Source organism: Eubalaena glacialis, chromosome 11, assembly GCF_028564815.1.
Source record: "Eubalaena glacialis isolate mEubGla1 chromosome 11, mEubGla1.1.hap2.+ XY, whole genome shotgun sequence".
NCBI lineage: Eukaryota > Metazoa > Chordata > Mammalia > Artiodactyla > Balaenidae > Eubalaena > Eubalaena glacialis.
In genome coordinates, this window is record NC_083726.1 from 65,657,270 (window position 1) to 65,679,882 (window position 22,613).

Consider the following 22,613-nt stretch of genomic DNA (forward strand, 5'->3'; position numbering starts at 1 on the left):
TGCTTCCAACAGGTTCTCGGAAGAGGGTCCGAATTAGGGAGCTCTCCTCTCCAATCTTTCTTACACACACATTCCTTCAGTTTTCCTTATTATTCCCCTACTTCAAATATTCCCAATGACATACACTTGGTCAAGGACCAACACCATAACAACCTGAGACTATTGTAATTTTGTGTCTCGGCCTGCTCCACTTTCTCCAAGCAGTAACTTTTACTTATTTATTTAGCTGTGCTGGGTCTTCATTGCAGTACTTGGGATCTTAAATTGTGGCATTCGAACTCTTAGCTGTGGCATGTGCGACCTAGTTCCCTGACCAGGGATCGAACCCGTGTCCCCTGCATTGGCAGGCAAGATTCTCAACCACTGCACCACCAGGGAAGCCCCAGCAGTAACTTCTTAAAGCACAATCTTATCTGCCATTGTAGGTTTTGGCTAACTATGGAATAAATCAGCACAATTCCAAGCCCTTCCCATATGACTCCAATATTTTATGAATAATGACGGCAATAGTTCTGGCAGTCTGGCTGGCGACTTGAATTTCGGCTCCACCATTTATTAGCTATGTTACCTAACCCCTTGCTACTCCACATATGGTCTCAGCCGACCAAGAACACCTGGGAGCTTTAAAAAAAAAGAAAAAAGGCAGTATCTGAAGCTTCACCTCAGACCTACAGATTCAGATCTGCAGGAGATTCACATCCACATTGAAGTTTGAACACTGGCCCAATGTGAGCCTGTTGCCTCACAAAATGATTTTATAACCAGTCATCAATTCAGGTCTAAGTGAAATAGACAAACCCCTTGGCACAGTACACAGAAGCCACTTGAAACACTGAGCAAATGATAAGATGCAAACTGCCAGCCTCCTCCATCCCAAACTGGCCTTGAATAAGCAGAGCAAATATTTACTATGATACAGCTTGACACTGAAAACAGAAATATCACTTTTATTGACAAGATAGGGCCACAATGGGCAGCTCCACAGAACACAAATAAGACAGTCCCAAGACAAGAGTGTAAAATTACAGCAGACAGGTTAATATTCTTCACCCTCCTCCTCTCCCTCAACAGTATCAGCTCCAACCTCCTCATAATCCTTCTCAAGGGCAGCCATGTCCTCACGGGCCTCAGAAAACTCTCCTTCCTCCATGCCCTCACCCACGTACCAGTGAACAAAGGCACGCTTGGCATACATCAGGTCAAACTTGTGGTCCAGGCGAGCCCAGGCCTCAGCGATGGCTGTGGTGTTGCTCAGCATGCACACAGCTCGCTGTACTTTGGCCAGGTCCCCACCAGGTACCGCAGTGGGAGGCTGGTAATTAATGCCAACTTTGAAGCCAGTGGGGCACCAGTCTACAAACTGGATGCTGCGCTTGGTCTTGATGGTGGCAATGGCAGCATTGACATCTTTGGGAACCACGTCGCCACGGTACAACAGGCAGCAAGCCATGTATTTACCATGGCGAGGGTCACATTTCACCATCTGGTTGGCCGGCTCAAAGCAAGCATTGGTGATCTCTGCTACAGTAAGCTGTTCATGGTAGGCTTTCTCAGCAGAGATGACAGGGGCATATGTGGCCAGAGGGAAGTGGATGCGGGGATAGGGCACCAGATTGGTCTGGAATTCTGTCAGATCAACATTCAGGGCTCCATCAAACCTCAGGGAAGCGGTGATGGAGGACACAATCTGGCTCATGAGGCGGTTAAGATTAGTGTATGATGGGCGCTCAATATCGAGGTTTCTACGACAGATGTCATAGATGGCCTCATTGTCTACCATGAAGGCACAATCAGAGTGCTCCAGGGTGGTGTGGGTGGTGAGGATGGAATTGTAGGGCTCAACTACAGCTGTGGAAACCTGAGGGGCTGGGTAAATGGAGAACTCCAGCTTGGACTTTTTGCCATAATCGACAGAGAGACGTTCCATCAGCAGGGAGGTGAACCCAGAACCAGTTCCCCCACCAAAGCTGTGGAAAACCAAGAAGCCCTGAAGACCTGTGCACTGGTCAGCCTGCAAAAGAAAGGAGTTTTAATTTTAGCCTTGGTGAAAGGTGCAATGACTTCTTTGAATCCATAATCACATTGACTGAGATCTTTAAAAAAAATCTTCTGAACAATATCTGCTAAGAAAGCAGTCCTAAAGAGCTTCTAAGTGCTAAGTGATTCAGAGAAACTTTTCACAATCTACTCGTGGGAGCTGGAGGGAGGGGATCTGTTAAAAGGCTATTTTAAATGAACTGTTTTCACTTCTGCAGGCAGAGGAATCATGAGGTCTGGAATGAATGCAGGGCTCAAGTTTTGGTGACTGGGAGGGCAACCTCTGGTGCCCTTGCTGTGACCGCAGAACAAAGGCAACCTCTTATCAGTTGGAGAGCTACCAACAGCAGGCCTGGGACCACCAGCCCCGTACAATGGATGTCTTACAGATTTCGGCAGCTGCTTTCTGAGCTGGAACACAACAGAACAGCCAAGATCCAATGCCCTGGTGCTGGAGTAAGGCCGGGTCTGGATCTGGCTCTACCCGTTCCTTGCCATGTGACTTTGACCAAATTCATTTCTCAATCTCAGTTTTCTCATTTATTAAATGAGGAGAATAGTAACCTACTTCAGGTTGTTGAGAATTAAATGAGTATCTGGAACAGTGCTCGGCACAGCAAGCACTAGTTACCAGAAAGTCTATTCATTCTGGGAAAGGCGATTTACTGTCACAATTCCATGTCCTTGTGTCATTGGGGCTTTCCACTGCTTAACTGAGCTATTCTGGCTATTGTATGAAAGGATGATTTTGTCATTTCAAACAAAGTATTCTGTTGACAATCTTCACTTCTCAAGGTGCTCAGAGATTTGTGGACATTCTCTACTGAGCCCCTAGTTCACTTCTCCTGTGGGTCCATACTCTGAATGAGATCAATGCCAGGGCAGACCCTAGTCTACCAATTTCACCCATTAAGTCTCATGTGGACACAGCAATAACACCAAGGACAAATGCAATTGTTTTGGTAGTTAATGAACTTCACTCCAGAACCCTCAATGGCTTTTACTAGGTTTATCTGTCCCTAAAGGCAGGTCCTGATTTCCAAGTCAGTACTTGTAGCTGAAGCTTGATTTGCAAACATAGGAAGCATTAGCCCAGTTTTGCTGGGAAGACTATGATAAACATCTGAAAAAGTATGAAGCCATGAATGATGTAAGGCCATTCTCTTTAGAATAGACCAGTTGTTGCTGGGCTTAGCATAATGTGATTTCCCGACAAGCTATTCCACCCAGGCCTTCATTCTTGATTTTTAATTACTTACAAGCTGCCCACATGCCTAAGGAGCAGAGTCATCTGATTGCCAGACTCTTAATTAAAATGATCCGAACAGAACACTAATCAACTTTACCGATGTGAATAGTTGCCTTAGATTTTTCTGCCCCAGGGCCAGTCCACACTGCCCTGAGCTCTAGGAGAAAAACGAGGGTACTGTTTTTTTTGTGATTATATCTTAATACTTTCAAAGTTCCAATGACTTATACTTGCTTCTGTAACAAGGGAGCTCCCTTGACTCCACTTTCAGTGTTGTTGGAAGTTTCCAGTGTCAGCTATTTCTAGTCAGTGTTACACTGGCTTCTTTTGCTATGAACTTTCTGTAATAACGTGTCAGCAGTCCAATTTTTATGAGTTTGATCAATTAGTTACATGTCAGTCAGCCACCTACTCACTGTGACTAAGATGGCCTAAAAAGGGATGTCTCAGCCTGAAGCCGGGAAGCTGCCTGATTAATATGAACAAGGATGTTCAATGGTCTTAAATGTCAGTAAAACAGTTAAGGTGTCCTGGTACTCACCTTGACTTCAGGTAAACTGCCCTCACTGAATGAGCAATTGCCCAAATCTGCCTTGTAAGACACAGAAAGAGGCAAAAGAACACTATCCCCACCCCAAATAGTTGTCCCATAACTCAGGACCATCTGGTTTAGAAGTCCAGTTATTTAGTGGGCAGTATAAAGCTCATTTTAGTGTGCAAAGAATGATTCTTGTAGTTTGGTCTCTCAAAACTGTAAGAGAAAACGCTCATCTACTTTAAATAAAGTACTGTGTTTACCAGTTTCCGAATTCGGTCCAAGACGAGGTCAATGATCTCCTTGCCAATGGTGTAGTGACCTCGGGCATAGTTATTGGCAGCATCTTCCTTGCCTGTGATGAGCTGCTCAGGGTGGAAGAGCTGGCGGTAGATGCCAGTGCGAACTTCATCTGGAAAAGGAAAACGAAGCAGCCACCCATCACTAACAACCTGCACAAGGCTGCTCGACCCCAGGGCACCAATGGAGCCCCCAGGACACATCTCCTGCCCCAGACCCCTGGGATCTCATTGGGGTTACTGAGGTCAACTCACCAATGACCGTGGGTTCCAGGTCTACAAACACTGCCCTGGGCACATGCTTGCCAGCGCCTGTCTCACTGAAGAAGGTGTTGAAGGAGTCATCTCCTCCCCCAATAGTCTTGTCACTTGGCATCTGGCCATTGGGCTGGATGCCGTGTTCCAGGCAGTAGAGCTCCCAGCAGGCATTGCCGATCTGGACACCAGCCTGGCCAACGTGGATGGAGATGCACTCACGCTGTGAGAGGAAGAAAGGAAATGTCAGAATATGACACATCAGATGGGACATTTAGGAATGATTCACCGTAAATGACTATTAACCTTCAGAAGAGATCAGCACCTTTCTGGAGGCCACTCCTGCCCAGGGACTGTTTCACAAGCAACAGCCTAACTCAGAGAAAATGCTTTGGAAAACCATAGATATGTTAATGAACTACTAGGCAAGACCAGGGACCAGACCTTCGCTTTGTAGCCACATTAGATGTTCAAGGTCAGGTTTCTACCTTGAATGACACAAGCTGCTCTAGCAATAGATTTTCCCCAACTCCTGGGAAATATGCCTTCTGATTCCTTAAAGGCATGCAAAATTCCTCCTTCCAGCTCTGATTCATTCTCTGTATGACTGTGTAACTAGAGCTCATTCTGGTCCCTCTTTAATCCTATTCTTTAAAGATAAGAGCTTCTGCCTCTCCCTTTAAAACCAGCTTAAACCAGCAAACTACAGCCATATGACTCATGGAGAAAACAACAGATAAGCAGCAGTTACCTGTATTTTAAAAACTGTGGTCAGAGGCAGCCTTTTAACCCTGTGCAAGAATTTAATCTTAAGGAAAAACATTTTCCTTCACTATCAATGCATCTTGAGGGGAGAGTGGTGGGGAAGGTGGGAGGAGGACGGAGACACATGGCAATAAAAGCTAGAAGTGTCACCAAGACTTAATTAATAGTTTAAGAAATTAGCTGTCTTCTAGTAGAATGTACATATATCTCTGGCAACGTGGTGGATAAGTCTATAATTTCAAAAATGTAACGATGCTAGGATGTTACCAAACTCATTTCTGCTTAGTAAAATAAGGCAGTGAACATAGAATCTATACCCACAGACTTAAGAGAAAAAACAATAAAAGGATTTTTATTGTATTTCCATCATAAATCAGATTAGCGGCTTTGGAGACAGAGGTCTTTCAAATATCAACACCAAATAAGAGGGTTTCAAGTTTTTAAAAACTGCTAATAAGAATCTAGTTAAAGAAAATTCAACACCACCTCAGATCTCAAAGGGCCTAGTTTCATAACCCAAGATAAAACCCCCAATCACTCACAACCTTTGATTTATGGTCCCCTCCTTCTCACCTACACTCCCCATAAAACAATCATGGTCTGCTGACTTCATCAGCAAGCTCACTATTACCTGCCTCTCCTTGCCCAGCTCTAGGGCCGTGGGAGAAAGGGGAGTTGTTTGTTCTAATGAACCCATGACTATTTAAAACTGCATCATGTTTACCTTTAACTGGACTTTGGACAGTCCACAGCCCTAGAAAGCAGGAGAGAACAAGAGATCTGTCCATGACAGCCCCAGGCCCCAAGGAGATAAAGTATCTGAGATGATCCTGTCATTCTAATGAAGCACTTCTACTGAAGCCTTTTGAGTTTCTTTCATTGTGCAACGGTATGGTTTAGACTGTGGCCACTGCTTGCCCTCCACTCTCCCCTGGCCACTCGGGAGATGAAGTGAGACACCGGTGATGGAGTCACTTAGTCTAGCCTTAACTGGATAAGCAGCCCCTGTCCCTTGTTTAAAAAAAAAAAACCAAAAGAGCTATTAATCTAACCAGTGTTTGCCTTAATAGGTCTGCTGCTACTGCTGCTCTCCTGCCCTTTAAACAGTCCCACTTCTTACTTTCTTTTTTTTTTTCTTCTTTTTTTTAATTGGGGTATAGTTGTCTTACCCCACTACTTTCTGAAATACGTTTTTACCAGTATCTTTTTGGTCTTGCCTGGTAAAAAGCACTCAAGCAAGTTGTTACAGTCAGACAGACATACGTTTGATAACTGTGGTAGTCCCTAAAGAGGTAACTATTTATTCACTGCATTGCTTTTTAAAAAGATATTATTTTGAAACATTTGATACACACAGCCTACTTAAGGTAGACTTCCAACAGATATTTCCTCAGATACTTGTTTCCAATACCTCTGGAAGCTATATAGAAAATACTCAAGTTGTGTGTAATTTGAGGTTTCTTTAAAACTAAGAATACTTTGTCAGTACTAGTTTACTCTGTGACTTTATAAGAAAATCTCTCTTTATGGACTCGTTTTTTTAAAAACCTGTAAGTAGAAAGCTTCAGCTATAAACACCCCACTAAATTAACACGAGAAATGCAGGATTAAACAACGTGACAGTAATTCCCTTCAAAGGAGGAGCCTGCCTACATCCCTCCAGGTGGATTGGTGCGAACGGAAGCGCTCCCCCCCACCCCACCCCGGCCCGGCCACAGGTGAGGATGGGTGCGAACGGAAGCGCTCCCCAGAGCCCGACAACAGGTGAGGATGGTGCAATTGAAAGCTCTCGCCAGAGTCTGGCCACAGATGACTCAGCAGCGAGTCATAGGGCGCTGGAGAGGCAACGCCTAGAAATGTTTGCAACTACCGTGCGGGAGCACACGAGATGCTCCAGGGTCCTGTGCGTAAGGCAGTGGGAAAGTGAGATCATTTGCGGAAATGGGAGGGATTTTCAGGTTTCACAAGTCCTTGGGAGCCAGTGTGAAGGCTCCCTGGCCTTCCTGGGGCGGTAGCGGGCCCTGGGGGGATGGGTGCCCTCTATCTAAGATCAAATAAATGGGCTTTCCACTTCCACCGAGGGCAGCGCCCAGGCCGCGTCTTCGAGCCGGAAGAGGAGTATCCCGGGTGAACTCGGCTTTCCGCATGGCCACCAGAAGCCAGTTTGCCTGGAGGCGTCCGGAACGTGGCCCCACGTGGACTGGGGTCCCGACGCCCCTTCGGACTCCGCACTCTCCCCTCAACGCTACCGCCCGGGGACCCCACTCACCATGACTGAGACTTGTAGGGTTCTGCGGGGCTGGAGGATGCAAGGGGACGGTCACGAAGCTCTCCCACTGACGGACTGCCAAGGAGTCCGGGGGAGAAGTAGTGAGAGAGGAGGCGGCCCCGAGGGATCCTATATACCCCGACCCCGGCCACGTGTCGGAAGGGCGGGCACCGGACCCGCCCTGGCCTCCGCGGCCCCGCCTCCGAGCCCAAGGTCCCCGGCCGGATGCCCGATTTTACCCTGCCCGCGGAGAGAGGAGGGGCGCGTGGCGCTGATTGGTGGGTTCAAAAGTTCGAAACGAACTCTACGGAACAAGCCAGAAGAGCCCGGAAGGGGAGGAGGCATCCTGGGGCCGGAGAATGGGCCGGTGGGGTCGGAAGGAGGGTGGACACGGTGACTAGAAGGAGAAGGGAGGCGAAGCGTCTGCACAGTCCTCAGTGGGTGCGGGAGGCGTCAGGGGGCAACGCCTAAGCGAAAAAAGGCACCGAGTTAAAGGGAGCCCCGGCGGGAGCCCCAGGAGCGTGGCTCCTCCCGCTGCCTGCCCCGCCCCCGGGGCCCCAGACCCCGGACCCTGGAGAGGCGGCCCAGCAGCACAGCTACCCACCGGGCCCGGCCTACGCGGGGCCCCGTCGCCCGCTCCCCTCGCAGCTGAGGGACTTCCAAGAGAGAAGGCCTGGTTCCGCATTCCAGGTCTTAATTACCACGAACCGGCCCGAAGCCCTTTTTCTTTTTCTTTTTTTTTTTTTAAATTTTTCAGTGTTATAAAAATATGGAACCCTTCACGAATTTGCGTGTCATCCTTGCGCAGGGGCCATGCTAATCTTCTCTGTATCGTTCCAATTTTAGTATATGTGCTGCCGAAGCGAGCACTTCTCACCTTTTTTCGTTGCTTTTCTTTACTCATTTTCCTACCTTCTTTTATTTATTTATTTATTTATTTATTTACCTACCTTCTTTTAAATGAACCTTTTGGTTCCTAACAGCAACCTCCTTCCACTTGGTGCAAAAGCAGGTTTGTTGTTGTTGTTTTTCAGTTCATTATAATATTAGCTTTTATTCTTCGATTGCATACTATGCAGAGTTGTTTGTTTTTCAGACTATATTAATCACATTTCATCCATTGGACAAACCCTGTGAGTTATCCCCATTTTAGAGATGAGGAAACTAGGGCTTAGAGGAATTAAACTAGTTGTAGATCACACAGCTGGAGTGGTGGGGCTGCCCTTGGGCCCTCACTACCTTGTACTACCTCATCCTAAATATACCACTCTTGTTATGGAACCCAAGTTCCTGTGTCCCAGGCACACTGAGGCCAAACAAACCAGAACATGGGAGTTTGGAGCACAGATAGATTTATTTCAAGGGCTAAGCAAGAACAGATGGCTGGTGCTCGAAAGACCGGAACTACCCAATTGCTTCCAGGCAAGGGTGTTTACAGACTGTTGGAGGGAATTCCCTGGTGGTCCAGTGGTTAGGACTCCACGATCTCACTGTCGAGGCCTGGGTTCAATCCCTGGTCGGGGAACTAAGATCCCACAAGCTGCCTGGTGTGGCCAAATAAATAAATAAATAAAGACTGTTAGGGAAAATGGTCGTAGGTTGCTTGATCAGCTCCTGGACCTTCTTCTCATTGGTTGGTGGTGAGGTAAAAGGGTGATGTTTCCGGAATCTCAACCTTCTGATTCCAACCAGTCTGGGGTCTATGTGCTTGTGGTTGGCTTGTATTTACCATCCTCCACTTTGGTGGGGGTCTTAGTTTCTGTACAACGACTCAAAGATATGCATCAGGCTGTTGTTATCTTTATCCCTTCAGGAGGAACTAGGTGTCCTGTGACTCTGTTGTCCTAATCAATAACTGCTTGGGCCTGCTCTTTGGAACTCAGGAAAGGCCTGGGTTTCTTTTTTCTACGGATAAGAAACAAGGGACACGGAGGGGCTTTTGAAGCCGGGAGGGCCCCAAAGGGTGCTGCTCAGTTTCACTCTGACCATCCCTGCAACAGTTCATTCCTCAGAAGCGTCCTTTATTTCATTTGTTTTTCTTTCTCTGCAGCTTCATCATGTTATCCTAGCTCTTAAATTCCGCAGCCATCTCTGGGTGACAGAGTTTATGGAAATACTCAGATGCAGACAAAGAAAACAAATTTATGGTTGCTAAAGGGGAAAGTGGTGGGGGGATAAATTAGGAGGCTGGGATTAATATATACACACGACTATATATAAAATAGATAACCAACAAGGACCTACTGTAGAGCACAGGGAATTGTACTCAGTATTTTGTAATAACCCGTAAGGGAAAAGAATCTGAAAAAAAAAAATTAGATGTATATGTATGTATAACTGAATCACTTTGCTGTACACCTGAAACACAACATTGTAAGTCAACTATACTTCAATTAAAAAGAAAGAAAGAAAGATAACAAAAGTGACTGAATAGTAGAATATGTTACAGGGTTTTTTCCTGAAGTAGAAAAAGGCAAAATAGGTTTTGGATACTGAATAGGCAGAAGTCAAGATACACTCCAACTCATACACACAAAATGGAGGCTGTGGAAATATGTGCAGAGATTCCTTTTCAAATTACAGTACATAGTTCCTTCATTCATCAAATGCTCATTGAGCACCTATTGTGTGGCAGGATATTCTGAAATTTGGAATAACTAGCATCTTAGTCTGTTGCTAGATATTTTAGTCTTAATTAGTGCTTTCCAACTTTTTAATTCATTCCACAAATATATATTTAGCACAGTTTCTAGGTGCTTGGAAAAAAGTTAGTGAACAAAACTGACAGATCTCTGCCTCATGGAGTGAATGTTCTAGAGGAGGATAGGGAAGAAAGACAAACAATGAACATAATAAGTAAACTATATAATTTGTTAGAAGGTGATGAGTGGTATAGAAAAACAGAGCAAAGTGAAGTGGAATGAGAGTGTTGGGAGGGGAGAATGTGGGAGGAGGTTGCAATGTAAACAAGATGGTCAAGGTTAGCCTTAATGGTAAGTGAGATTTGAACAAAGACTTGAAGGTCCTGAGGGGCTAGCCAAAGTAGCTACCTGGGAGAAGAGTGGTCCCAGAACATAAGCAGCTGGAGCAAAGGCCCCCAGGCAAGAGTGTTCCTGGAAGGAAGAGCAGGGAGGCCAGCTTGGCTGGAAGAGATGAATAGTAGGAGATGAGGGTTGGAGAGGCAATGGGAGCCAGATCTTGTAGCTTCATGTAAACCACTACAAAGTCCTGTGGTTTTAACCCTGACACGGGGAGCCTATGTAGGGTTCAAAACATTGTAGGGACATGACCTGACTACCTTTTTTTTTTTTTTTAAATATCCCTCTGGTGTTGTGTTGAGAATAGATTATAGGAAGGCACAGGTAGAAGCAGGATGATAACTCACTGCAGTAATCCTTTTGAGAGATGATGGAGACTCAGACCAGAGTGGTAGCAGAGGAAGTGGCGAAGAGTGGTTAGAGTTGGCTACATTCTGAAGATAGGGCCAGAATGATTTCCTGAAGGCTCACATGTGAGGGAAAGAGAAGCCAAGGATTACTCCAGGATTTTAGCCTGGATGAGTAAGAGATGGTTTTGCCATCAACAGATGCAAAATGTTGGGAATGGGGTAGGCTTGGAGGGGGATGACATGAGTGGTTTGTCTTTGGTCACGTTAAGTCCAGATGTTGATGTCCACGTAGAGGTGGAGACGCCCAGGATATAGCTAGATATGAAAGTCTGGATCTCAAGGGAGAGAGATCTGGGTAGAGATATACTTCTAAGTGCCATCCTAAAGTCATGACATGGGGCAAGATCACTAAGGGAATGAGTATAGAAATAGGAGAGAAGAGGACCAAGGATTGAGTTCTGGGAGAGGAAGCAGACACCATGAAGGACACTGAGAAGGAACAGCCAATGAGTTAGGAGGAAACCTGAGAGTGTGAGGTCCTGGAAACCAAGCAAGGAGTGATCAGCAGTGTCATATGCTACCAATAGGCCAAGCAAGAGGAGAACTCAAAAATGACCGCTGGATTTAGCCACATAGAAGTCACTAGTAATTTACAGACAGTTCTGGGTGTACCCTGATGCTTTTGCAAAAATGTTCCTATAAAAGGGTTTCATCTTCAAGGAATTCATGGAAAAGACTCTGACAAGTACAGGTTTCTGGGAACTGACTATACTGCTGAACTGAATGCATAAGCATTTTCAGAACTCTAATGGAAAACTGATGAATTCATAAAAGTGCTAACAAAAGATCAAGATGGAAAAAAAATTAATTACATGGGACTGAGTGAACTGATGAGGATGATTATAATTTTTGTGACTTTCTGTTTGAATAAAAAAAAAAAAATCCCACAAGGACTCAGAGGCAAAAAATATACAAATCAATTTTCACTGCAAAGTAAAGGAGCTGTTACAGTGGAGGATTACTGGACTGAATGTCAATATTATGACATAGTATGAGTGTGTTTCGTGTTTGGTAATTGCAATCATTGTTGCTTTTGTTGTGGTCATCCATTTACAATGCTTGGTGTCAGTTTCTTTATCTCTTGTAAAAATAAAATACAGTGTGTGTGTGTGTGAAAAAAAAAAAAAAAAAGTCACTAGTAACCTGGATGGGAATAGTTCAGTGTGGTAATTTTCAAATAATAGGCATTTTATTTTTAGATTCTGTTTTCGTATGACTCATTAACGAAGTACCTTTATTTTTCTTCCTCTAACTCCCTACCTCCTCATATTCAAGCAGATTGCCCCTGAGGAAACACACTATGTTTAAGGGCTTTGCAGTCCTGATTACTTCAGTTTGGATTCTGGCTTTTTTTTGTTTTGTTTTCTAGCTGTGGGTCCTTGAGCAAATTTCTTAATGTCTCTAAATCTCCTCCCTTATAAAATGGGGATAATATATAATTCATAGGTGGATACACTGTTGCGAGGGCTAAATGAGATACATAATACAGAATACATACACAGAGTAAAGGACTAAGTGGTACTAAGGTGGTGGTGGTAGACAAAATTAGAGATGAAGATTCATCTTCTTGCATTTTAAAATCATTTTGAGGACTTCCCTGTTGGTGCAGTGGTTAAGAATCCGCCTGCCAATGCAGAGGACACGGGTTTGAGCCCTGGTCCGGGAAGATCCCACATGCCGCAGAGCAACTAAGCCCATGCGCCACAACTACTGAGCCTGCACTCTAGAGCCCGCGAGCCACAACTACTGAGCCCTCGTGCCACAACTACTGAAGCCCACGCTCATAGAGCCTGTGCTCTGCAACAAGAGAAGCCACCGCAATGAGAAGCCCAGGCACCCCAACGAAGAGCAGCCCGCGCTCACCACAACTAGAGAAAGCCCACGTGCAGCAACGAAGACCCAACGCAGCCATAAATAAATAAATTAATTAATTTTTAAAAATCATTTTAAGCATTGGGATCCATATTTAAGTTTTCTTCCCCCTGCTAGATTTTTTTTTGGGGGGGGTGGGGAATCTTTTTCCTGGTGGACAGTTAAAAATTTAACCTCTATGTAAACAGGTCTTTATGGGTCTAAAAATTACTAAGTGAGGAGAGGCTTACTTTCCAGTTGACAGTTTTCAGAATTCACCACAAACATGTTGAGTTATTAACAGAGCCAGTGCTCTACCATTTTTGGCAATATAACTTTGGACAGGCATTTCTCCTCCTTGGACCCCAGGCTTTGTGTGTGCAATATGAGGGGAATGGACAGGGTCATCTCTAAGGCCTCTTCCAGCCCTAATATTCTGTAATACTGTGACTTGAGACTTCTGCTGTACATGTGAACTGTACAAAAGTGAGCAAAGTCAAAAACATGCTTCATTCAGTCCGGGTCTTCTAAGAATTACCAGTACATTAGATACATACTTACACATGGGGCTTTTGTTGGAGTCTTACAATGCTTTAGGGAAAGAAGTGTTGCATATCTACTCTGGCCTAGGGGAGCTTGGGCTTTAACATTTATTTATTTATTTTATTTATTTATTTTTGGCTGCGTTGGGTCTTCCTTGCTGCGTGCGTGCTTTCTCCAGTTGCGGCGAGTGGGGGCTACTCTTCGTTGCGGTTCGTGGGCTTCTCATTGCATTGGCTTCTCTTGTTGCGGAGCACGGGCTCTAGGCACGCGGAGCTTGGGCTTTAAATCACTGCATATAGGATGTCCACAACATTAGTAAAGAGAAAAGAATTCAGATATAACCAAACCTTAGATTTTTTTCAGTCTAACTCCTGATTGCTATGCTAGGATTCCAGTAATACTGAAGAATTTATTTCAGTCCAGTTACAAATTACATGTTACAAATAATAATGGTATGGGGATATTTTGTGCTCATATAGCAATTTAGAACAAAATATTTTCTATTCCAATAGTGCCTTGAAAGAGTTTTCAAAAATAAGTTTTTAACAAGGGTATTTATTTGGAACTGTGGGAAATAAGGTCCTGAGACTTGAAATAATTTACCTTGAACCACAAGAGGTGGAACCCAGAACAAACGCCTAAAATGGCAGTTGTCTCTTTTACTTCTTGGCCCTACATTAGCCTGCTACTGGCTCTAGTTCACAAGGAAAGGATGTCCTAGAAAAGCCACTTGTTGAATTTTTCTTAAGGCAAGGCTAACATAACAAGAAAAAAGAGAATTTGGGGCTTCCCTGGTGGCGCAGTGGTTGAGAATCTGCCTGCCAATGCAGGGGACACGGGTTCGAGCCCTGGTCTGGGAAGATCCCACATGCCGCGGAGCAACTGGGCCCGTAAGCCACAACTACTGAGCCTGCGCGTCTGGTGCGTGTGCTCCGCAACAAGAGAGGCCGCGATTATGAGAGGCCTGCGCACCGCGATGAAGAGTGGCCCCCGCTCGCCGCAACTAGAGAAAGCCCTCGCACAGAAATGAAGACCCAACACAGCCATAAATAAATAGATAAATAAATAAAAAGAGAATTTGTCCTACTTTCAAGACCGCCAAAGGACAGCTAGGACCCCTTGCAGTTATAGTCACCCACCTTCTTTATGACAAGCATTTAAAAAAACTGTATATTTTGAGGCAGTTTTCTTCTTCTTCTTCTTCTTCTTCTTCTTCGTCTTTTTACCCCTTGTAAATACAGAAGAGCAGGACATTATCTTCTAGGTAATATGTTATTTTCTTTTATGGGAAAAATAATTCTCAGATCCTTTAACTTTCATTTATTGCTCTTTTTCTGCAAATATTTGCAATCTTTATAACTTGCTTACACACTCTTTCGAAGTTCTCCTCCCCCATGACTGGAGCAGTATTTTGGCCTTCTCTTCCATCAGGACTCTTTAGGCGAAATGCGAGCTCCATTCTAGGAGATTACCAGAGAGGACTGGCTTTCATCTCTGAAATTTCACATCTTATTTCTGCTGAGATATCGCTTGGCTGGTTCTCATCTGCCTTATAGTCCCTAAAAAAACAGTATTTTGGGATCGTTTCCTCACAGTGACCAAATGAAGCAACTGAGTAGGTTGTGTTTCCCCTATATTCCCACTTTATATTCTACAGCCAATCCTTCTTACCCTAAGCTCTTTCTAATCTTTCCTGTAATTAATAACCATTCCCTTGATTCTCCTCCCCTATCCCTTTAGGATAGACAGGTAAAATACTCTTGCAGAAAATTAAAAAGAGCTACTCACATTCCTCAATCATCTACACTATTATTCCAGTAAGTAGACCATATCCTGGAGTCCGGAAATCTTTTCTATTTATAGCAATGTTTATTTAATAATTTTATTTATTCATGTACCTGAGAAGCACCCAGGCAGCCCAAAGTGGAAGGGCCTCTGAGAGTCGTCTTTCCCTGTGACTATAACTTCTTGCCAGCAGCTGAGATGGTGGGGGGTTTACTTAGAGACTGTGAATCTCAGGATAATCTTTCCCATTTCACTTTTCCTGGTATGTCTTTAGCTGCCCCTCCCCCTCCTCCCAGGACACAGAGCCAGCCGTTTTCAAGTACACTAAGTATTTGTTTTTTCCTACCTAATTAGTCCAATAGTACCTCAATACGAGGGAATATCACTGCATAAATTATACACAGTTAGGAAATTTAGAGATGAAAACAGTCTCGTATTACTCAGGAAGTTAGTTTAATTTGGCTGAAAGCATTTGGTCTTTTCCAGTGTCTGTCTGTTTCTCCCACTACAAGTCAGTGGGCTGCTCCCTAATCTGAACCCTTTATGATTCTTTTGTACTAGTCCTCCTACTGATTGGTGTGTTAGAGCCTGCTAGAGCCAACAGTTAGATTTTTAGGAATTTTGTGAGCCAGTTGGACATCATGTTGGTAGCTTGAAATCAACAATGATGGATGTATTTACACCATGGAAATTGGTGAATAGTACACATTAGGCTCTCACCTCCACTCTCAGCTGGTTGTTAAACATTTACCATTGCCCCTACTTCCACACTAGTCTAAGTCAGGACATTTCTCTTAGTTCTTTAGTTCTGGCATAAAAAGGACTTTTTTTTTTTTTTAAATCTCAGAGCTTGATTCATTCCCTGGCTTCTGGATGAATCCTCTCCTCACAGCCAACCAAAGCCCAAAAGCCCAGCTTGGCTTCTCCTCCCAATTCAGGCTTTCAGGGCTATGAAAGGGTTACCTCCTAGCCCCCCCAATCCCAATCAACGCTTTCTTTTCCAGTCCTTTTATTTCTTGGATTATAAAAGCCCCCAACTCCTTTACTACCCACCCTTCCACCCCAGCATCTCCACCTCTAGTACCAGTGTCACCACTCTGGGCTTTCACCCCCAGACAGAAGAGTTTACATGCTTTCACTTGTTTACTCTTCACAATAACTCTATGAGGCAGAAACTACTGTTACCTCCATTTTACAGAAGAGGAAATTGAGGTTCGTGGGGTTCAGTAACTTATCTAAAGGCACATGCCGGCCCATGCTGCCTGTAGTCCAGCCTTCCCCTCTGGGATCCTCACCCCTTTCCTCAGGAGTCTGGTTTTAAGGCTCTCATTTCTTAACCACTGTCTTCTCTCCAAAAACATTAATATGAAACCACTTTTATGTCTACAACTTTAATTACATGTTTATTTCCCCAAATCATTCAAACCTGTAATGATCCCATTCAGTTATAAGACACAGTGAAGGAAAGAGGCTGGCACAGAGCTCTAACAGACATGGGCTGTACTCATAGAACTCTATTTTTGTAGCACTTTAATATTTTGATCCTCTAGTCTGTGTTCTTTTTTCCTTACTCTCCAGCATATTTTGTTCCAATATAGTCAGGAATATAAACCATTTAGAAACCCTGGAAGGTCTTTGCTTGTTTCTGATCGATCAAGAGTTCCTCATTTAAAATTACATACTTCTTTGTTTTGGTAAGCTGTGGTCCCTACTGACCTTGTAAATGGGTTATGTGGAACAGCCTGTAACTACAAAAATCAACTTGCTTACCCTGTTCCCTCAGCAGCTCCATTTATTTGTTCGGAACCCAAGGGAAAGAGCCAGGTTCACAAACTGTGGGAAAAAGAAAAGGAGAAGGAGGGAATTCTTTGTCTTCAAAACAAAGAAACAAATTTTACATTCAGGCTGCTCTTCCCCTTTATTGTGCCTGAAATGACTGATTGATAGTAAACTAAAGTTGTTTCAAAGGGGAAAAAAAAACCTGGAATGTAGGTCACCTAACAAGTTATGAAACCTGTTTCCTTGATGCTGGTTTGCTTGATTGAACTGAGGGGTTTCACGGCCTCTGGTCAGGGCCCAGGGAGCCTGCAACGGACTGAATGTATCCTCCCAAATTCATAAGTTGAAATCATAACCTTCACTGTGATTGTATTTGGAAGTGGGGCTTTGGGGGAGTAACTTGGTCATGAGGTGGAGCTCTCATAAATGGAATTAGTGCCCTTATAAAAGGGACCCCAGAGAACTCTCTTGCCATTTGAGGATACAACAATAAAATGGCAGTCTGCAACCCGGAAGAGGGTCCTCGCTGGAATTTGACCATGCTGGCACCCTGAACTTGGATTTCCAGCCTCCAGAACTGTGAGAAATAAATTTCTGTTGTTAATAAGCCACCCTGTTTATGGGATTTTGTTATAGCAGCCTGAATGGAGACACAGCCTAACCCCAAGCATGTTGTTATGGAAGCTGAAGAAGACGAAGTCCGGGTATCAGAAAAAGTAGTGGGGGCTTCCCTGGTGGCGCAGTGGTTGAGAATCTGCCTGCCAATGCAGGGGACACGGGTTCGAGCCCTGGTCTGGGAAGATCCCACGAGCCGCGGAGCAGCTGGGCCTGTGAGCCACAATTACTGAGCCTGCGCGTCTGGAGCGTGTGCTCCGCAACAAGAGAGGCCGTGATAGTGAGAGGCCCGCGCACCGCGATGAAGAGCGGCCCCCGCTTGCCACAACTAGAGAAAGCCCTCGCACAGAAACGAAGACCCAACACAGCCATAAATAAATAAATAAATAAACAAATACTTAAAATATATTTAAAAAAAAGAAAAAGTTGTGGTTACTTACTTAGCAAGCATAATCATTCTGATCTCTAGAGACAAGGACGGAATAAAACACAAAGGGAAAGACACTTGTGGGTAGGGGAAGCAAAGATTAGGATAACAAAATATTGAAGTATGACTTTATTTTTTTAAATTTATTAATAAATTAATTTATTTGTGGCTGCATTAGGTCTTCGTTACTGCACGCGGGCTTTCTTTAGTTGCGTCGAGCAGGGGCTACTCTTCCTTGTGGTGTGCGGGCTTCTCATTGTGGTGGCTTCTCTTGTTGTGGAGCACAGGCTCCAGGCACGTGGGCTTCAGTAGTTGCAGCACGTGGGCTCAGTAGTTGTGGCTCGCGGGCTCTAGAGCACAGGCTCAGTAGTTGTGGTGCTCGGGCTCAGTTGCTCCGTGGCATGTGGGATCTTCCGAGACCAGGGCTCGAACCCGAGTCCCCTGCATTGGCAGGCGGATTCTTAACCACTGAGCCACCAGGGAAGCCCCGTAATGACTTTATTGACTCCTCAGTGACAAGAATGTAAACTCTCAGAGCCTTTATAACTACTAGGAACTGGGAATTCTGGTTTCTAGTGTGAGTAGATAACATGACCTTTGGCAAGGTTTCTAGCTGTACTGCATCCGAGTTTCCCTATCTGCAGGATAATACCTGCTTTAAAACAGCCTCGGAAGTAGATCCTTGGATTGGGATTTGGGAGATCTGGATTCTAGTTCTAGCACAACTGACTGAGTGGATTTTAGTTTCATCATTTGTAAAATAAAATATAGCTTCTAAACTTCCTTATACAATTTAGTTACTTTATATAGTGCCCTGAAAACGTTAAGATTGTCTCGGAATGCAAAATTACATTATTCTTTGTTTTATTCAACAAATATTTATCTGGCCCTTAGTGTGTACTGGGCACTGTACTAGGAACTAAGGACAAGACAAAGCCTCTCGAGGAGTTCATACTGCATTTGGGGAAGAGAAACGATGTAGGAAGAAAAATAAAACCGAGTGAGAAAGCTAGAGAGTAATGAGTGCTGTTTTACCTAATGTAGCAAAGAAGGCCTCTCTGATTTGAAGGAAGAGCTGAGCCATGTGAGTGTCTGGGGGAAGAGCATTCCAGGCAGAGGGAATGGCTGGAGACTGTGAGTGAGGGAAAAAGCAGTAGAAGACAAGGTTAGAGAGAGTGGGGTCCAGACTGCGTAGGTCCTTAGAGGCCACCATAAGGAATTTGGCTTTTTCTCTGAATGAGATTGGAAGTCATTGGAGTAAAGTCATGACAAAATTAGACTTTTGTTTTAACAGAGTCACTCTGGCCTCTATGCTTAGAATAGACTGTAGGGAGGTAAGAATGGAAGCAAGCGACCAGTTAAGCAGCTACTGTAATAATCTGAGCAGGAACCCAGGGTAGTTACAGAGGAGATGATGAGAAGTGGCCGGATTCTGGGTAGGAGTTTTTGATGGATTGGATTTGGGTAGTGAGAAAAAGACCAATCAAGAATGACTCCAAGGGGGAATTTCCCTGGTGGCGCAGTAGTTAAGAATCCGCCTGCCAATGCAGGGGACACGGGTTCAAGCCCTAGTCCGGGAAGATTCCCACATGCCACGGAGCAACTAAGCCTGTGAGCCACAACTACTGAGCCCTCGTGCCACAACTACTGAAGCTGCACGCCTAGAGCCTGTGCTCCGCAACAAAGAGAAGCCACCCCAGAAGAGTAGTCCCGGCTCGCCACAATTAGAGAAAGCCCCCGTGCAGCAACGAAGACCCAACACAGCCAAAAATAAATAAATAAATTTATATAAAAAAAAAAGAATGACTCCAAGGGTTTGGGCCTGAACAACTGGAAAAATGGAGTTGATACTAAGATGAGGAATGCTTTGGAAGGAGCAGGTTTAAGGGTTGTAAGGAGCAGGGAGATCAGGGTTTGCTTTGGACATGTTAAGGATGAGATGCCCATTAGGCATCCAAGTGGAGAAGTGAAGTAGGAAATGAATCAATAGGCATAAGGATCCTAGGGTGGGAAGGGACCAGAACTTCCAACCCAGATCCTCAAGTGTCTACATTAGGGAATCCAGTCTGGGTAGAACTAGGAGTGCTTGACAATAACCCAGTGGCAGAAAAGGACACTGAGACCCAAAATGAAATCATCTTGAGGAAAGAAGTCTAGGCTAAAGATGCATTTTAAGACAAGGCCCCAAGTATTGATATGATACCACAGACCGTGCTCCTGTGCAAATTGGAACTGGAGACTATAAGCCCATTAGAGTTTAGCCATCCGAGGGTGCGTGAGAATTTGACTTGGGAGAGCTAGTTCCCACTATGCCTGGAATTAGAACACAACCAATCTGCCTCACTCCCTTATGCCTCAATTTGGAATATGTAAACCTCCTAAGATTTTGGACAATGTCGACGAAAAATTAATCAGTTGATCTAAGAAAGAAATGGAAAATTTTATTCAAGCCAAATTTGAGGATTATAACACAGCAAGAGCATCTCAGAAAGCTCTGAGAACTGTTCTGCCCATTAGAAGTCAAGGCACAGTTATATAAGTTTTTTGAGACAGGGGGCTATGCATCAAATGAAGTATTATTGACAGTTTACATAATCTATACATAGGTGTCATTGTGGTGGGTCATGTGACCCCTTGCAAGATCAAGAAGGAATGTTACCTTTTAAGGAGTTGTCTTGCTGATGCCAGGAGAATGTGTCTCTTTATGGTTGAGCAGGTATTCCTGCCTGATGCGGGAGGTTTAGTCAACACATGATGCAGATACACAATGCACAGTGGGAGAGGGGAGGCCAAAGGACAGGGAAGAATTTTTTTGTTTAAATTTTTCTTGTCTTGTCATAAAATATGAATTTTATTTCACAACAGTCTGTGAGCAATCCTAATAGGAGGGTCAAGATTTGAGAGGTGTTCACAATGTAGAAATCTGTAGAGATTGGTATCTAATTGGATTGGAGAGTGAGGGACATGAAAAGGCTCTGAACTTTCTATCTCTGGAGCCTGGGCTGGTAATCATGATAGGAAATACCAGAGGAGGTGAGGGTGGGGGTTACTTCTGTTTATTTATTTATTTTTTGATGTGAGGCTGAAGTGAGATTGTTTTTGGCCTTCCAGTAGAGAGTGTTTTGGACACCACCAGAACACACAAGTAGGTCTAGTAAGTAAGGGGATCTGGATCTGGAGCTCAAGAAGGATTTAAAGTATCCATTGTTGTGGTGCTTATCACGACAAACATGAGCAAAATTTCTATGTGATCAATTTTGTAACCTGTGTAAATTATATTAATTAACCCACATAAGTAGCTCATTGTGTTTTCCACTTTTACAGAGAGACACAGGAAGTTAAACTAATCTATCACCTTCCTCAAAGACTTGAACTTCTCATAATTTTCTTCACCCCACACTACTGTATGACTCTTTCATCCATCTCTTTTACTCATTTCCCAAGAAATGAAATGCTCCCAATTGCTTCTCTATCCTTCAAGCTCCTAATCTACATTTACCTGTTCACTCCTAGCAGATAACCTAGATTCCTAATTTAGTGATAGGATTAAAGGATTTAACCTGAGCTCCAATAGCTTTCATCCTATCCTCCACAAAATGTCTTTCTTTCTTGTACCTGATATTATCCTCCCTCTTATCTCATTAGGGTCCCCTCCAATTTTATTAATACTAATCCCATCCACTTGTGCCCTAGTTTTTATTCCTGCTCACAGCCTCTGAGAACTTGCTTTATTAATTAACCCCTTTGCTTGACCCTTAATTCTCTTTGTCTACACAAATTACTACTAAACCACCATAGTGTCATTTCCTGCCTGAGTTACTATCCTGTATCTCTTCCCTTTTATTCACACTTATGGCTTTTCTTTTCATCCTCCCATTTACTTCTTAGCTCTAATAAGTATCCCCACCCCACTGACTCCATCACTTCAAGTTTTCAATTTTAAGCATCCCACTATCCAACCACCACCTCCACCTTTCCAGTAAGAGAAAACCAATCCAACAACCCTTCTGCTTAATAAGACTGACAAGCCATTGATCCTACCACCTTTTTACTGTCCTTTACCCCCTTATATCCTCACATCTCTCCTTCCATAGTCCATCACTATAATTACACTCTTGCTTACACCTGCAACTCCCTAGTTGCATTTTCCTTGTTGTGCTCACTTAGCAAAACTTCAAACCTGATTAAATCTAACCCTACCCACCCCATGCCTGCAGGCATGGCTGTGGCATGCTGACAGATCCACTTAAAATTCATGACCACTAACCTCCAGTGGGCCTTCCATTGCTCAGCAGTAATACTATATTTCCCTTAATCTCTTCACTTTCCTACTCTCCTAAAAATTTTTTATATCTTCTTCAGGACCCTCAAACCCTCCAAATTTCCTCCATTCTCACTCAGTTCATAACTTTGCATCTTTATTCACTGAGAAAATAGAGGCAATCAGAAGAGACTGTCCACAGCTCCAACTAGTACTATGCCTTCCTTGTTAAAATATAATTTTCAAAAAGTTAAAATCGGGCTTCCCTGGTGGCTCAGGCGTGCGGGCTGCAGTAGCTGCAGCACGCAGGTTCAGTAGTTGTGGCGCACGGGCTTAGTTGCTCCGCGGCATGTGGGATCTTCCCCGACCAGGGATCGAACCCGTGTCCCCTGCATTGGCAGGCGGATTCTTTTTTTTTTTTTTTTTAATTTTTATTTATTTATTTATGGCTGTGTTGGGTCTTCGTTTCTGTGCGAGGGCTTTCTCTAGTTGTGG

At 44.1% G+C, this 22,613-nt stretch overlaps 1 protein-coding gene and 1 non-coding gene across 2 annotated transcripts; both read right to left on the reverse strand.

The window, feature by feature from the left end:
• Positions 1-920: 920 nt before the first annotated feature.
• Positions 921-7,501, reverse strand: LOC133101186 (tubulin alpha-1C chain-like). Its single transcript, XM_061205862.1, has 4 exons — positions 7,410-7,501; positions 4,376-4,598; positions 4,085-4,233; positions 921-2,011 (listed from the first exon to the last, which is right to left on the reverse strand). Exons 1-4 carry the CDS (start codon positions 7,410-7,412, stop codon positions 1,037-1,039), a joined length of 1,350 nt encoding a protein of 449 aa, XP_061061845.1. The 5' UTR covers positions 7,413-7,501; the 3' UTR covers positions 921-1,036.
• A 671-nt stretch (positions 7,502-8,172) lies between these two features.
• LOC133101857 (U6 spliceosomal RNA) lies at positions 8,173-8,279 on the reverse strand. Its single transcript, XR_009702744.1, has one exon. It is a non-coding gene; the product is annotated as a U6 spliceosomal RNA (small nuclear RNA).
• Positions 8,280-22,613: the final 14,334 nt, after the last annotated feature.

Excerpts from the sequence above, each read along its gene's own strand:
- LOC133101186 (XM_061205862.1), bottom strand. Across the intron at positions 4,234-4,375 it reads CCTGGAACCCACGGTCATTG|ATGAAGTTCGCACTGGCATC; the intron begins GTGAGTTGACCT and ends TTCCTTTTCCAG. Across the intron at positions 2,012-4,084 it reads TGGACCGAATTCGGAAACTG|GCTGACCAGTGCACAGGTCT; the intron begins GTAAACACAGTA and ends TTTCTTTTGCAG.